The sequence below is a fragment of the Nesoenas mayeri genome, assembly GCF_963082525.1.
Source record: "Nesoenas mayeri genome assembly, chromosome: 4".
In the NCBI taxonomy this organism is placed as follows: domain Eukaryota; kingdom Metazoa; phylum Chordata; class Aves; order Columbiformes; family Columbidae; genus Nesoenas; species Nesoenas mayeri.
In genome coordinates, this window is record NC_137540.1 from 53,807,213 (window position 1) to 53,820,438 (window position 13,226).

General features: G+C 44.5%; 1 protein-coding gene across 2 annotated transcripts in view; it reads right to left on the reverse strand.

Annotated features, from left to right (window-relative positions):
* KLF3 (KLF transcription factor 3) overlaps positions 1 to 12,548 on the reverse strand; it is a 28,386-nt gene extending 15,838 nt beyond the window's left edge. Inside the window, exons 1-4 of one of the 2 annotated variants that reach the window (XM_080343814.1) lie at positions 12,370 to 12,548; positions 8,288 to 8,326; positions 5,493 to 5,567; positions 1,731 to 1,827 (exon numbers count right to left, since the gene is read on the reverse strand). In XM_080343814.1, the coding sequence (XP_080199940.1) occupies positions 1,731 to 1,787 (57 nt within the window). In that variant the 5' untranslated portion in view covers positions 1,788 to 1,827; positions 5,493 to 5,567; positions 8,288 to 8,326; positions 12,370 to 12,548. The remainder of the gene's footprint in view (positions 1 to 1,730; positions 1,828 to 5,492; positions 5,568 to 8,287; positions 8,327 to 12,369) is intronic. The other variant, XM_080343813.1, reaches the window with a different exon arrangement.
* Between the last annotated feature and the right edge of the window lie 678 nt (positions 12,549 to 13,226).

The window sequence follows — 13,226 nt, forward strand, 5'->3', positions numbered from 1 at the left end:
TAGAAATGCCCCCTTGTTCTCCCCATTGCAGTTTTTGCAGAGCACACAGCTCTCTGGGGTGGATCTGCATCTCATGTGCATAATTCCCAGCTGCTGCAGAACCTTCTTTGGGAGGTGAAGGTAGATGTGTACAAAAAGAGCTCACAGTGCTTCTGTAGTGATTTTCTGGTTTTTGTGTAAAGACGCTTCTATCGTAAAGGTGACCCATTTTCCACCTTTGATGGACACCATTAGATATCTTTAGATAAGTGTAGCTGATAACCACTAATAAGGTTATGCAGTAATTGTCATTGAAGTGACAGAGACTGGCCAATACTAAGGTTCTTTCTTAACCTCAATATTGGAATTTTTCATACTTACACTCTCAGTGATAGACCAGTCATTCTTCCACCATTGCTTTCAAGTAAATAAACCCAATGAAACTCAAACTGTAGCTTTAAAATGCATATGAACTCTCAAAAACTCTTAATAGCACTGAAGAAATCAGACTGCTTACAGATGCATTTACATTATGACAATTATCCTAATTTTAAATAAAACAGGAAGCACACTTTTCACTGAAAGATGCCATTCAGAGCATGAGTTTAATGCACTCTAATTTATGCACACTGACTTCACCATTTTAATTGATCAGCCTTTCTGGGGGTGTGGTTTCATGTTACGCTTAATGTGATTTTATTGCAGGCTACTGCTGAAAGGGGAGGTCCCACTCCCTTGTCCTCACCCCTTCCCTTGCTCTTGCACTGAACAGCTGCACAGAATGAGTCATATCAGCTTCCTGACCCAACTAAAAAATAAGGGTATTTTTTGTGGGTTAGCAATTCTGACTGTTCAATGAGCTGATCCAAAGGATCCCAATCATTCTGTGGCCACACAACTGCTTCATGTCATACAAAGAAGACACAGCACTGGAAAGGACAGAGAAAAGCCTGAACCTTCTCTTTCTTCAGCAGGCTGCAGCTGAACAAGTGAAGTATATGTGAAACTGCTTCCTAAGGCCATATTACCCTGGCAGCCTACACCATCACAATTCCCATTGGCCCCCTTCCAGCTACATGCTCCTCCTGCTTTGGCTTATCAGACTCTTCTCTGAGATGACCCTGTACACCAAGGTGACAGAAAATTTACCAAATTGAAAAGAAAAAGCTCCCTTTCCCCTTTTCTCCCCTATTTCTCCTTCACTGCCCTGGCTCTCATCTGTTCACACAGTAAGATAATGTGCATAGCTTGCCCAGCAAAAAGCCACTGCTTTTTTTGTTGGGATTAATTTTCTGCTGCTCAGAGCATCAAGTTAACACCGCGCACGTGTTGCCAAAACCAAGAGAGAAGAGAAATGGGGACAGTGAGAAGCTATTCAATTAGCTCAAAGGTGTAACATCCCAACCACAGGCTCCTGCCACTTCACTGTGACGTCTGGCAACTTAATTTCAACTCAACTCCATCAGGAGTGTGGGCTGCAGAGATCGTATTTGCAGTGCAGTGTCTGAGGAGTACTTGGATGTCCTCTCTGCTCTGGGGGTGGGAGCACCCGCAGAGGTAATGGGGCAGGTCATTAGAGGCAATAAATTAATAAACTACAGAAAGGGTTTTCCTAGAATGTGAATTTGATTGCTCTAAGAGGAAAATATAGCTTCACAGCCTTTCTTAAGCTAGTCCAATTTAAAGGTGGAATTTAAAGGTAAAAAAACTACAGGGTCATCACTAAGGCTAATATATTTTAAAAGTCTTACCACTGAAACAGGCTCCATGACTTCTTGCTTGATAGGGACTGGATCAAACATTAGCATCTTCTTTATTCACCTGTTCTGATGCCTCAGTTGTCCTGGCCTGCAGGGGAAAGACACAGTGTGAGAAAGCTGCAGGAATCCCCTATCAACTTTCTGAATTGTAGAGGACATGCTATTTCATCAGATTATTGTGAATATTTATCCATTTCTAGCACAGCTTCTTAAACATTTGACTGGGCTTTGTTTAAATATTTCAGTTATTGTAAGTTTATTATTTCCCAATTGCTAGTGAAACAAAGGGATATTTGCTCACTTTAATGAAAGTTAATTTGAATATTTATTGTGCATGTCAGGATACCACGATCACAGAATTGTCACTTCCATTAGCTGTCAGTGCGTAAACACATCACCCTTTAGACTCGGCATTTCTCATCGGCATTTTACTCCAGAATAATCTTATTTATATTATACAAGTGAACTGATTCTGGGGAGGTCATCTCTTTTCTAGGAGTCCTGATAGAAAAGTAGAAACTTTCAAGTATAGTGACACTTAAATCAATGCAAAAGAAAGACTAAAATCCAAGACTACTTTGGAGAGGTATGTTCAACATGTTGCCATGTCTCGACATAAAAAATACCTCAGTTACTTCCCTGAGTTAATAGATTTACTGACAATTCAACAACAATTTGTTTTAACTGTGCAAAAGAAAAACACTTCAAAAATCTGGCTGTGTGCCATATAGATTCAGTTGTTTTACTCTACAGAGAGTTCAACCTCATTTGTCCAGTCCTAGCTTATCTAAAGAGCACGTTCTGACCATACACTGTACGGTTCACAGCCCTGCCTGGCAGTGGTATGACCTCCTATAGAGATGTGAGGACAAAAAAATTACATAAATGCAGTTTTGGCCAGTAGATGGCACTGGAAATAAACGAATCCAGCCAGAAACGTGGCCCAGCAACTGCACCCTGTGGAAGTAGGGCAAAGGCTCAACAACAGATTTGTAGTTGTGGCCAGAACGTTCTCCCAGAAATTTAAATGAAAACTTTAAGACATACCTGCTCAAAGAAAAACAATTCTAATAAGCATACACTAATGAACACTAATGAACCATCGCGCGTGTTTACAGATAAAAACTTGTTAAGAGCTTCTAGAAACAGGTAGTGTGATTTGTTACTAGTCTATCATTAATTATTCAAGTATATTATAAAGATTTATGGAAATACATTACAACAGTGTACATTTTGAATAATGATATGTAAACAAGTATGAGAGGTGAAGTATCTTCACAATTCTTCTTACAAAAGTCAAAGGCCTGGCAAAACCAAATCGCAAAAAAAAATGAAACAGAGCAGCTCAATGTAATTTCCAGTTTAAACTTGACATGTAGCTTTATTTTAGAAGCCCTTGTGTAAGATCATACTATTTCCTAAAAGTTGGGATAATTTTGTAAATACTTTAAGTATGTTTGTGAGAAGGTTTTAATTATACTATTTTTCTTTGAATGTTTCTCTTTTGCAGGTTTTTAACATTTCACATAGCTAAAACGAATGTTTCAGAAGACTGTCTTCTGAGAAATATATCTACATATCTGTGCATTAAAATATATACATATATAGATGTATATATATGTATCTATGCATCTCACACATGTTCCTACACATATCCATGCATTGTGAAAAAAGAAAAAAAACTTATGCTTTTAGACATAAAAAATGTTTACAGTAAAATGCAGCCTCTCAGACCTCACATATAAGAAGTTGGAAATAATTTCTTTTAGGCTTCCAGAAACTTTCAATTTTAGTTTGTAAGTGCATAGATAAAGTGACACATCAATTTGCACTCCAGTGAAGAAAGAGAGAGGAGAAAGGAGAGAGCAGAGAAGAGAGAGGAGAAGAGAGGTTTGTCCTAAGTAAGCAGTCATGCTCCCAGGTTATTCTTTTTGTCATTTTTATTGCTTTAAAATTGGATTTTCTTTGGTTTAAGAGTTACTTTGGTTTAAGACTCCTTTTCACTTTTTACTACAAGAAAGTGTGTCAAAGACATCTAATACACATTTCACGTCATGCTACACATTTGAGTGTTTCTTGTTAATTTGTATCCAGCGCTGAATAAAAATGAAAAGTAACTCTCAATCTTTCTCAGGTGCAGTCATCTAAGAACAGCAGAGGCAAACATTACTTTTATTGCTGCATCATAGCAGAGAAATTGAGCTCTTCTTCATCATGTTAGTCTTAAGTGGTAGGTTCCTTCGTTTGATAACGAATGAAAACCATTTTTCAAGTATTAATATATAACTCTTGGTCCTGTCAGTCCAGATCAGAGGGTCAAATACTTATTTGGTGGAAACTAACAGAGTTGCTAGAGAGTCAATATAATCAGCTTTGGGTCTGGTATAAAAATTTAGCTCAGTAGGAGACTTTCCTGAGGCTGCAAATAAACTCACAAAACAACTATTTTTGTATTTAAAAACAATGCTCCAAATTGATTGCTTGCACCACATTCACAAGCAAATACATGCATGTACAGTTCAACAAATAAAGCATGCTACTTCTACTAAAAAGTCAGTAGTTTTTCCTAATCTGTTTGTAAAATCATGCCTACTAACTCAAAAACCCCCAATCTCTCTCTCCTAAACATTTGAGAAGGGGGTGATAGGGAAGGTAAACAGTCTTATCTGTTTCTATTACAGAGGAATGAAAAAACAGTTGGGTTCTACTTTATACACAGATTTCATAATGTACTCATCTGAAAGCCCACAAATTGTTTAGTAAATACAACTGATTTCTGGAAAATCAAAATACTGTCTCTTATTCCTGAGGTACCCTGGAAAAAACAGTGAGGAGATAAAATATTCATATCAAGCATATTAAAAAAGGGCCTTTGTCTTTCACATTACTAGATAAACTATTTTGCATTAAAGGTTTTTTTTTCATGTGAGTTGAAAGACTTTAGAATGCATGTAATCTGAAACTAAATAATTAACTACAATCCAGTAGGCAAACATTCCACCCTCTCTCTTTTTTTTTTCCCTCCCTCTCTTTTTCTGCTAACAAGCCACCCAGTTTTACTTTCTTGCCTCCTCCCATCCACTCCACCCTGTGGATCTCTGCCAAGTCAGTCCAACTTGTCCAAACAGGACATGGCTTTTGATAAGATTTTGCTCACACCCTGTACTTCAGAAAGACAAATGAAGCAATTGGTATTTGTATGCAAATAAGGACAGGTGCAAGGTAAAGTCCAGGCAAAGTCCCTCAGTATTTTCCTATCTCAAGTCCAATGAAGACAGCAAGCCAGAAAAAGCACAAACTCTGCCCTTATGATCCAATATGCAGTGAGGTATCCCTTCCAGAAGGAAGTTCATCATCAGTAGCGCTCATCGCCTTGTCAGGATTGAAGACTTCTTGATATTAACTTCCTGACAGGTATGGCTTACTGTTTCAGAGACATAATTAAGAGTAAATGAAAGCCTAACGTACTTAACATGTATTCTGACAATAAGGGCTTGTACAGATTATTTATCCTGGATGAAACAAGCAAAGCGGTTAAGGAATGCACCCAGGCTACACATCTGCACTGCAGAGCAGCTGGAGAAGAGCAACCGCATTGCAGCTACTCCCAGCAGCTCTGTGCACCCACCTTCAAAGGCCACCAACTCCACAGACTTGGTAGGAAAGGCTGGGGTGCAGGGCCAGTTGTGACTGTGCACATCCAACAGCTACAAAGCCTCCCTCTAACGTGGAGCCTTTGCTCCCATTAAATACCTGGAAGAGCAGTCAGTGACCTGCCTCTTGGTGTGGACATGGGGGTGGTGAGCATCAATTCTGTCTCTCTTCACCCTGCATGAAAGCATGCACAGAGTTTGCTTTCCCAGTCTTTGTGCCTGGGGGAAGCAAGAAATGCTGCCCTGTGGTACAGCGAGGCTTTGTCTAGAAGCTTCAACGTATGACTGTTATTGTTGGTGTAATTACAGAATAATGTATGAGCACTGCACGAGCACTCTCTGCAAAGACACTGCAGCTCTTGCAGCACTGTTGGTATCATCCAGGAGCCAACATCAGCCATGTGGCCAAAGCTCTTCACTCCAAGCCCTTTGGGACTTGGGCACTTGCTCTAAAACTCTTACTTCTGTGAGCCTCCAGTCAAGCTTCCCCTGATACTAAGGAGAAGTGATAATATCGAAGGACTCTCTACTGATGAAATCCAAAAGGTGGGGAGGTTATCTGCACCTGGGTGAAAAGTCTTCTTGAAAGAGTCTGACAAAGAAAACTCAGTTTCTGAGAGCAGAATTCCCTGGAAAAAAGTACCAAAAGCTGTTTTCCAGGGCTAGTAACAAGATGCATCTGCACTTAACTACACCAGTTGCTCATCGAGACCTGAGTCAGCAAAAAAAGAAGAGAGTTTCTAAATGTCTATTAACTTTAATGGGAAGTCAGCAAACGCTTCACTGCACTGGGCCCCAAAATAGCAGCAGGCAAAGAAACTCCAGCCCAGCAGTGAGACTGGGTCAGAGCCAGCAGGAGCAGGGGAAGGAGCAGCAGCCCAGACACTGTGCTGGGGGAAGGGACCAGAGCAGCCGGCCAGTGAAAAACAGAGCAGGGGGGAATCACGAAGAACTACTACAGCAAGATGTTCCACTGATTGGCAGCCTTCTGTGTCTGTTTATTCAATGGATTTGCACTGAGAAATGGTAATAACGGCTGAAAAAGCGAGGATATCATGCAAAAAGAAATGGTACCTGGGCAAAAAAATTTTCTGCTTCAAGTTTTACTTGATAGGCATGAAAAAAAGAATATTTCTTCAGGATTCTGTTATTTAGTATTTTAAACTATTTTTGCCTTTTATTCACTTGCAAATCTTTTACCTTCCTCCTTTCAGAACTGCAAGCAGGCTGAAAAACCCAGGTTTTTTTGCACAACTTGTGCATCCTAACTTTACCAATGTCACTCTGTTTGACCTAGAACTGCTCTGACGTAATCATTTATCAGCTGTGTAGCACACCAATCAGTATTTCCATTAAATTTACGATAATACTGTTGCAGGCTCTTTGAAGCCGCATGCCTGGAAATGGCTTTCTTGTATGCAAAAAAATGTGGGCAAAAAAAGTTATTGCAGTACTCATTAAAAAAACATCTCCTTTACCAAGGAAAAACGGAGCCCACGTAAACCCTGTTCAACCTTCAGTTCTACATTCACTGAACCTAAGGGAGGAAGAAAGAAAAGCTCTTGAGGCACCTCCATTAGACAATATTCTCCCTTATCAGTGCAGGCTGCTGTCTGGTTTCCTGTCTCAAGCTACTTCTTAGAAGGAGAAACAGTCTAGTAAGGATAAAAGATCAGACTTTTGAAAACAAGTGAAGTATATGGAATGGTATGATAATCTTCCCTTCCAAACTGAACTTCGTTTTTTTGTTGTGTTTTTCTTAGGAGGTTAATTTTTAAGAAAATTTGAAAGGAGAAATAGAAATCCTATATTTTTATTATGAGGGAAGAAGGACAGAAAATACTGTTCTCTTAAATAAAGGGTTCTGCTGTTTCATGTAACATATGAAACAGAGATTGCACATTTTTGATAGTATGGGGAAGAAGAAAAAAAAAATCTAATCCTAAAGGAAAGAAGTGTACATTTATGAATAATAGCCTAAATTATTCATTTGAATGAGGATTTAAATACAGGGCAAATGTCAATGAACTTCTATGTACCTACAGAAGCGAGAAAAAAAGGCAAAAAACCACAAAACCCAAAAACAACAGGGAGAAGAGCTGGACAATGTAGTGGGTACTGATGAGACAGTGATCACAGTAGCTCAGACTCCTTAGCAGTGGAAAGTCTGTCATGCCTTCATGGATCAAGTTAGTTTGTTGGTAACACACACTGACTGCATGACACGCAGACCATGCGTGGTTTTCTTTTTTCCATCCTGACTTAGTTTACTATTAAAAACCTGTTAAGAGCTTTATCTCTCCATTTGGCTGATCTACATTTACACTTCCTTCCCATGGGAGATATCAACTCTGGTTACAAAACCCTCAAAGGAAGCGTCAGCATCAAGTGGATGCTTAACAGGGAAGGGTTAAATCTCTCCTAAAACCAGCTCTGCCAAACTTCATATTCTGGATTGGAAGCAACCAGCCTCAGAATGAAAACACAAAGCTTCAATGCTGACAGCATAAAAGAACTCTAAAAGACCTCCTGTTAGCGGTGTGAATTAATATTTAAAAGTTGGTTTACAAAACTATTATAATTTTAATCTCAGTCCTTGATTCTTTAGAACTTCTGGCTACAAAAAGGTGTGAACCACAAAATTTACTGCATTTATTATACACCATTTTCCAACATTAAATGCAGTTATATGCAGCACTTTTCCTCTGCCATGGGAAAAAAAAAAAAAAAAAGATTAAAAAATATGTCTGAAATCCTGTGCAAATTAACAGCACCAGAATTAAAATATTGAATCGGGTTCTAATGGATAAACTAATCCATGGTATTCTAAAATTAACTGAAAAACAACTAAGTAAAAACAACTGAGAGTAACAAATTAATCAATAAACAACTTACCAAAACTGTGTGGCCAAATACTTCTTCTTATCTGGATTTCTGAACAGACAAAACACAAGTTGACATAAGGATGTGCACATAATTGAGTAACAAATATTTTTCACATACCATTAAGCTTTGAAAGAGGAAGTTTAAGCATGTATTTCAGGTACTTCATAAAAGACACTTGCAATGATCACAAACAGCTAACTTTGAGCATCCAGAAGTGCAAGAGCAGGAACTAAAATATTACCTAAAAAATGAGTGAAATAAAAAAGGGGTAAAATGAAAGGGGGAAAGTACTTCTGTGTGTACAGAAACGATGCATATTCTGGCCCATAAGTGATAGAGAAGAATAAACACTTCATCTTGCATTTTCATCCAGGGCCTGATTCAATGCCCACTGAAGTTAATGCAAGTCTCTTTATTTCAATGAGCTTTGCCTTGGGTCCTTTAGCTCTTCTCCTGTCAGATCCAAAGCAACAGAAAGATTTATGTTCTCTTTCTGAATTTCCTCATGATGCTTCTCTGTGTCTGCCTGCAACAGGGTGGGGGGACAAGTATACAATCAGCAGTAAAAAAATGTTCTTTTTATGCCTTCAAAAATACAAAATGTGGGACAGTCATATCTATTTACTTCACAGAAAGGTTAGCCAGCAATGCCTCATTCTCTGTATTACATCTGGGAGACAGTGAACCTTCTAGTTTGTACAAGGAGTAAAGATCTATTCCTTTTGAGATCTGGATATACAAAGCACTTATGGTGGGCCTTTCAGGTTGGGTAAGGGCAGAGGCCAAAACCCTCCCACAAGTATGAGCCTACACATGTGGATTCTCTTCTTGCTTACACACTTCACACCAGTGTAACTCTGTGACTTTAATGGAGCTATTCCAGATCGGCTGATGAGCGAGAGCAGAAAACTGGCTCACAACTTTCTGCAGACTCCAATACAAGTTTTCAGCGAAGGGAACGAAGCTCTCCAGTTCACCCCCATAACTATATTGGAGTCGAGGGTGTGCGTTAAAGCTTAACTTGGAAACCTCATGATGACATAACGCAGGCATCTTAAGCAATCGTGAGTGTGTAGAGACATGATAACTCATTGGGTGGGGATTGGGAGTTGAGGGGCAGTGACAAGGGGCCTGGACAAGGCTACCGATCTGCCAGAAAACAGCCTGAAACAGGAAAGAGCACCACATATGCCACTTGGAATGTGTGACGCAAACCCCAGCCTTGAAACAAAGAACAGGAAACAGCTCTGCTGGCTGTGCTGGGGAGAAAGCACAGAGAAACATTTAGGCGGCCCTCCCTGACCCTATATTCATGAGCAGCTGGAGTCTTTTAAAACAACAACAGTGGGTGGAGGTGTTTGTTCATTGGGTGTGAATAAAAACACTGTCCTTATGCAGGGGACCTGCCCTATTTACAAACAGGCTCCCTTAACATAGGGAACAAGATTTTTAGACACCACGGGTCATGACGATTAGCTGAATCCTTCCCTAGGACCAGTTGGTTTATTACTGTATTTACAGAATGCCGGTAGCTAAATAGAGCTACAGCTTCGTGCCATCAAACAGGCAGCGCCTAGCCTGACAGCGAGTACCTTCTTCTTCATGGACAGAGCCAGGGGGTCAGGGCACTGTGGGAGCGGTTTGTGAAGTCAGGGATGCCTCCTGGACAGTGTTCAGTACTGCTCAACAGCTGAGGACCAACAGCACCCAGTGCACCCAAGAATGTTTTTCTAAGCCACCACACACTTGACCTTCTACATCCCTGTTCCATATGCACTCAGACTTCATCTCAGGACCCAATTTCCCCTGGATATACTACTTTTATTTTTGAGGCACCCAAATATACAGCTGAATAAATGAAATAAGCTGACAATGTGAGGCAGAAGAGAGGCACATTTTGTCTAGATGCCATGCACTAAAATAACTTCAACATTCATTTTCCTTCAAAGACGTGGTTCTTATCTTGCGTACTTTGCTTCGGTTATTTATATATCACGGGTGGGACATCTAGTATTATTCGATGTGAGAACGTGTTGCAGCAAATTATGTGGATGAGTACCACGGTAGCACTGATAATTGCTGTGGGGTTTCATGGCTGGAGTTTAACAAGGCACATGAGGTGACAACCAGCTAGTACAGCATCTGCACAGCAATGTGTGGGTGTGGGTTTTATGCCAATAGTTCCTCATTTTCTTCATACTGAATATCTGGAAATATAAGTAATTTGGTGGTTGTATAACTCCCATCTCTATTAGCTCTGAGCCTTCGACTAATCTCACTCAAATTTACATCATTATTTATCTGGAGACTTCTGTCTAAACAGGTGTTGTTCAGGTCAAATCCTCACAGTACCTAAGGGCTCCCTCGCAGCTCTGCTTCTTAGAGGAAATTTTGCTTGGTTTCTCAAGGAATGGAGAGACCATTTAGCACTTTTTTCCCCCCTCCCTGCCCTTATCGCCAGTCTCTCTTCTGGTCTGTAACAGGGTGTGCAGGGGAAAAAAAAGAAGTATTTGCCTGTAAGAAAGGCCACTCAAGTCAGCTTCAGGTTTTTGCATGTTGGTATTAGACAAAATATTCTTCAAAAACAAGAGGAAAGTTAGTTTGAAATAAATCTCTCCTGGGTCAGGCAGGATTATCAAATCCAGATGTAATTCCTCTCACACAAGGAAGCAGCTCCTCATGTGATTATCAAGCCAGTGCATCTTAAAAAGTGCTCTATAGAAAAGTCACTAGTGAGCAGCTGTGTAATCCTTTGTTTTCAATACAGGTAATAAATATTTATGGCTGTTAGTTTAAATAAAGTCAAGTCTTCAGAGCTCTCCTATCAGCCACTCAAATTCAGCTTTTCCCAATAATAAAACCTTCAGAGTTCAGCTCCACAAATAGTGACACTTCCTGAATTTTCAAAGGCGAGGAAGCAAATAAAACACAGCAGACAGTGCAGGTACGGTATTTGAGTCACCATGGGAGTACACACAAAAAAACCCCTTTAATGTATTTTTTTCCTGTAACATTTGAGCTACTCTGAAATATGTCATTATCATAAACCTCCGGTTAGGTGCTGTGAGCTCCCAGTGTGGGCTTCTGTTTCTGAACCCTCCTTTTCCAGGGTTCCCCTAGCTGTGCCAGGCACTCACCTGACAAAGGTCCAAAGCAAATAATTCCTATTCCCATTTCGGCTTTAAAATAAAAGGTATCCAGAAAAGGGAAGCTAATTACAGTCGTTATTTCTAACTCCAGACTTGCTGCGGTGCTGTCCTAGGCACTATGTGTTTTAACTTTGCCTACATCATGCGTAAAGGTTATCTGACAATACGAGGGTTCATTTTTGAGAGCCGGTCTCGGCCGCGACTTCACCGTGAGTTGAGCTGGGGACGCGGCGCTGCCGATCAGCGTGGCGCTACTGCCGGGGCTCCGCCAGTGTCTGCCCCGCATCTCCCCACCGCCCTCAGAACCGGGGGAACTCGCGATCCTGTTCACCTCTCTTTGGTCCGGCGCGATATCCCGCGCGGTCTCCGATGACACCGCGGGCTGTAACCGAGGCCGAGCTCGTCACAGCCCGGCGGAAGGCTGGGGGCCGCGGCCCCGCTCGGCGGGAGGGCGGCCCTGGGGGGCGGACGGCCCGCAGGCCCTCCCGCCAGAGGCAGCCGGGGGGGAGGCCCCAGGCCCCCCCGCCAGGGAGCGCCGCCGGCGGGGGAGGGCGCCGCCAGAGAGGCTGCCCCGGCCCCGAGCGGCGCCGCCGGCCACACAGGTGCGCTGCCCGCCCGGGCGGGCGCCGCGGACAGCGGCAGCTTCCCCTGCTCCCGCCACCTCCCCGCGCCGGCGGCCACGCAGGAAGTTTCCCAGGCGCCGCGGACAGAGCCCTGCTGTGAGCCCCCGCGTGCCCCGAGTCCTGCTTCCCCCTGCCCGCAGCTGCTGCCCGATGGAGACCCCGTCCCGCCGCGGCTCCCGATCCCCGGGTTGCTGGCGGCTTCCCAGCCCCTGCCGCCCCGCGCTCCGCGCCGCTCGCAGCGCCTGGAAACTTTCCTCGTCCGGCACCTCCATCCCGCAGCCGGCCCAGCCCGTCCCGCCCCCCCCGCCCTTACACTTACGCTCGGCTGGCGATGCGGAGAGCGCCGGGGCTTCCGTCGGCTCCCGCAGTGCCGGGGTCGCGCTAGGTGGCGGGGGCTGGGGGGCGCTCCGGCGGCACCGAGGCGCGAAGCCGGCGTGTCCCGCGTCCCCGCGGCTGAGGCGCCTTCGCGGTGGCTCCGGGTGTGTGTGCGAGGAGGAGCTGCCCGCCCGCCGCCCTGCCTCCCGCCCTCCGCCCGCTCGCCTTCCCCCCAGGCTCCTGGCACCGGGCCGCGCTGTCACATGACGCCGGCGCCGCTCGCCCTGCCAGGCTCCCCGGGCCGGCGGGGTGAGTGGCGGTGGGAGGGTCACGGCGGGGAGCGCGGCCGGGCGGTTCCCCGCCCGCGGGGTGGAGGCTCCGCCGAGAGGCCGGGGCGAGTCACCGCGCACAAACAGGCGGGCACGCACTGACTCCGCGCCGCCCGCCCTGCCTCCCGGGGGCAGACAGACTCGCACAGACACTAATTATCCCCAGCAGCCCGAGGAGGGGAGGGGAGCGGGGCTGCCACCGCCCCGCGGACAAACCTGCCCGTCCAGCTCCTCCTCCCCGCCCGTGTGTCAGGCAGAGGCGTGCGCCTGGCACCCCGTGCCGCAGCGCACCCCTTCCCCTCCCTCCCTCCGCGCCCACCCCAGCCGACCTGCGGCGGCGGCAGCAAAACAACAGCAACACCCAGTGCCCGGGGGGAAGGAAGGGAGGTGCTCGCTCTAGGGCGCTGCCACCGAGCTGGCTTCGCCGGCGGGGGCTGGGAAAGGGAGCGGGGCGGCGCGGAGCCGGGCGGCGGTTCTCCCGGCCCTGCCGCCGCGGGGCTGCCCGTGCCGCGCCCCGTCGCGCCGCGCTGGG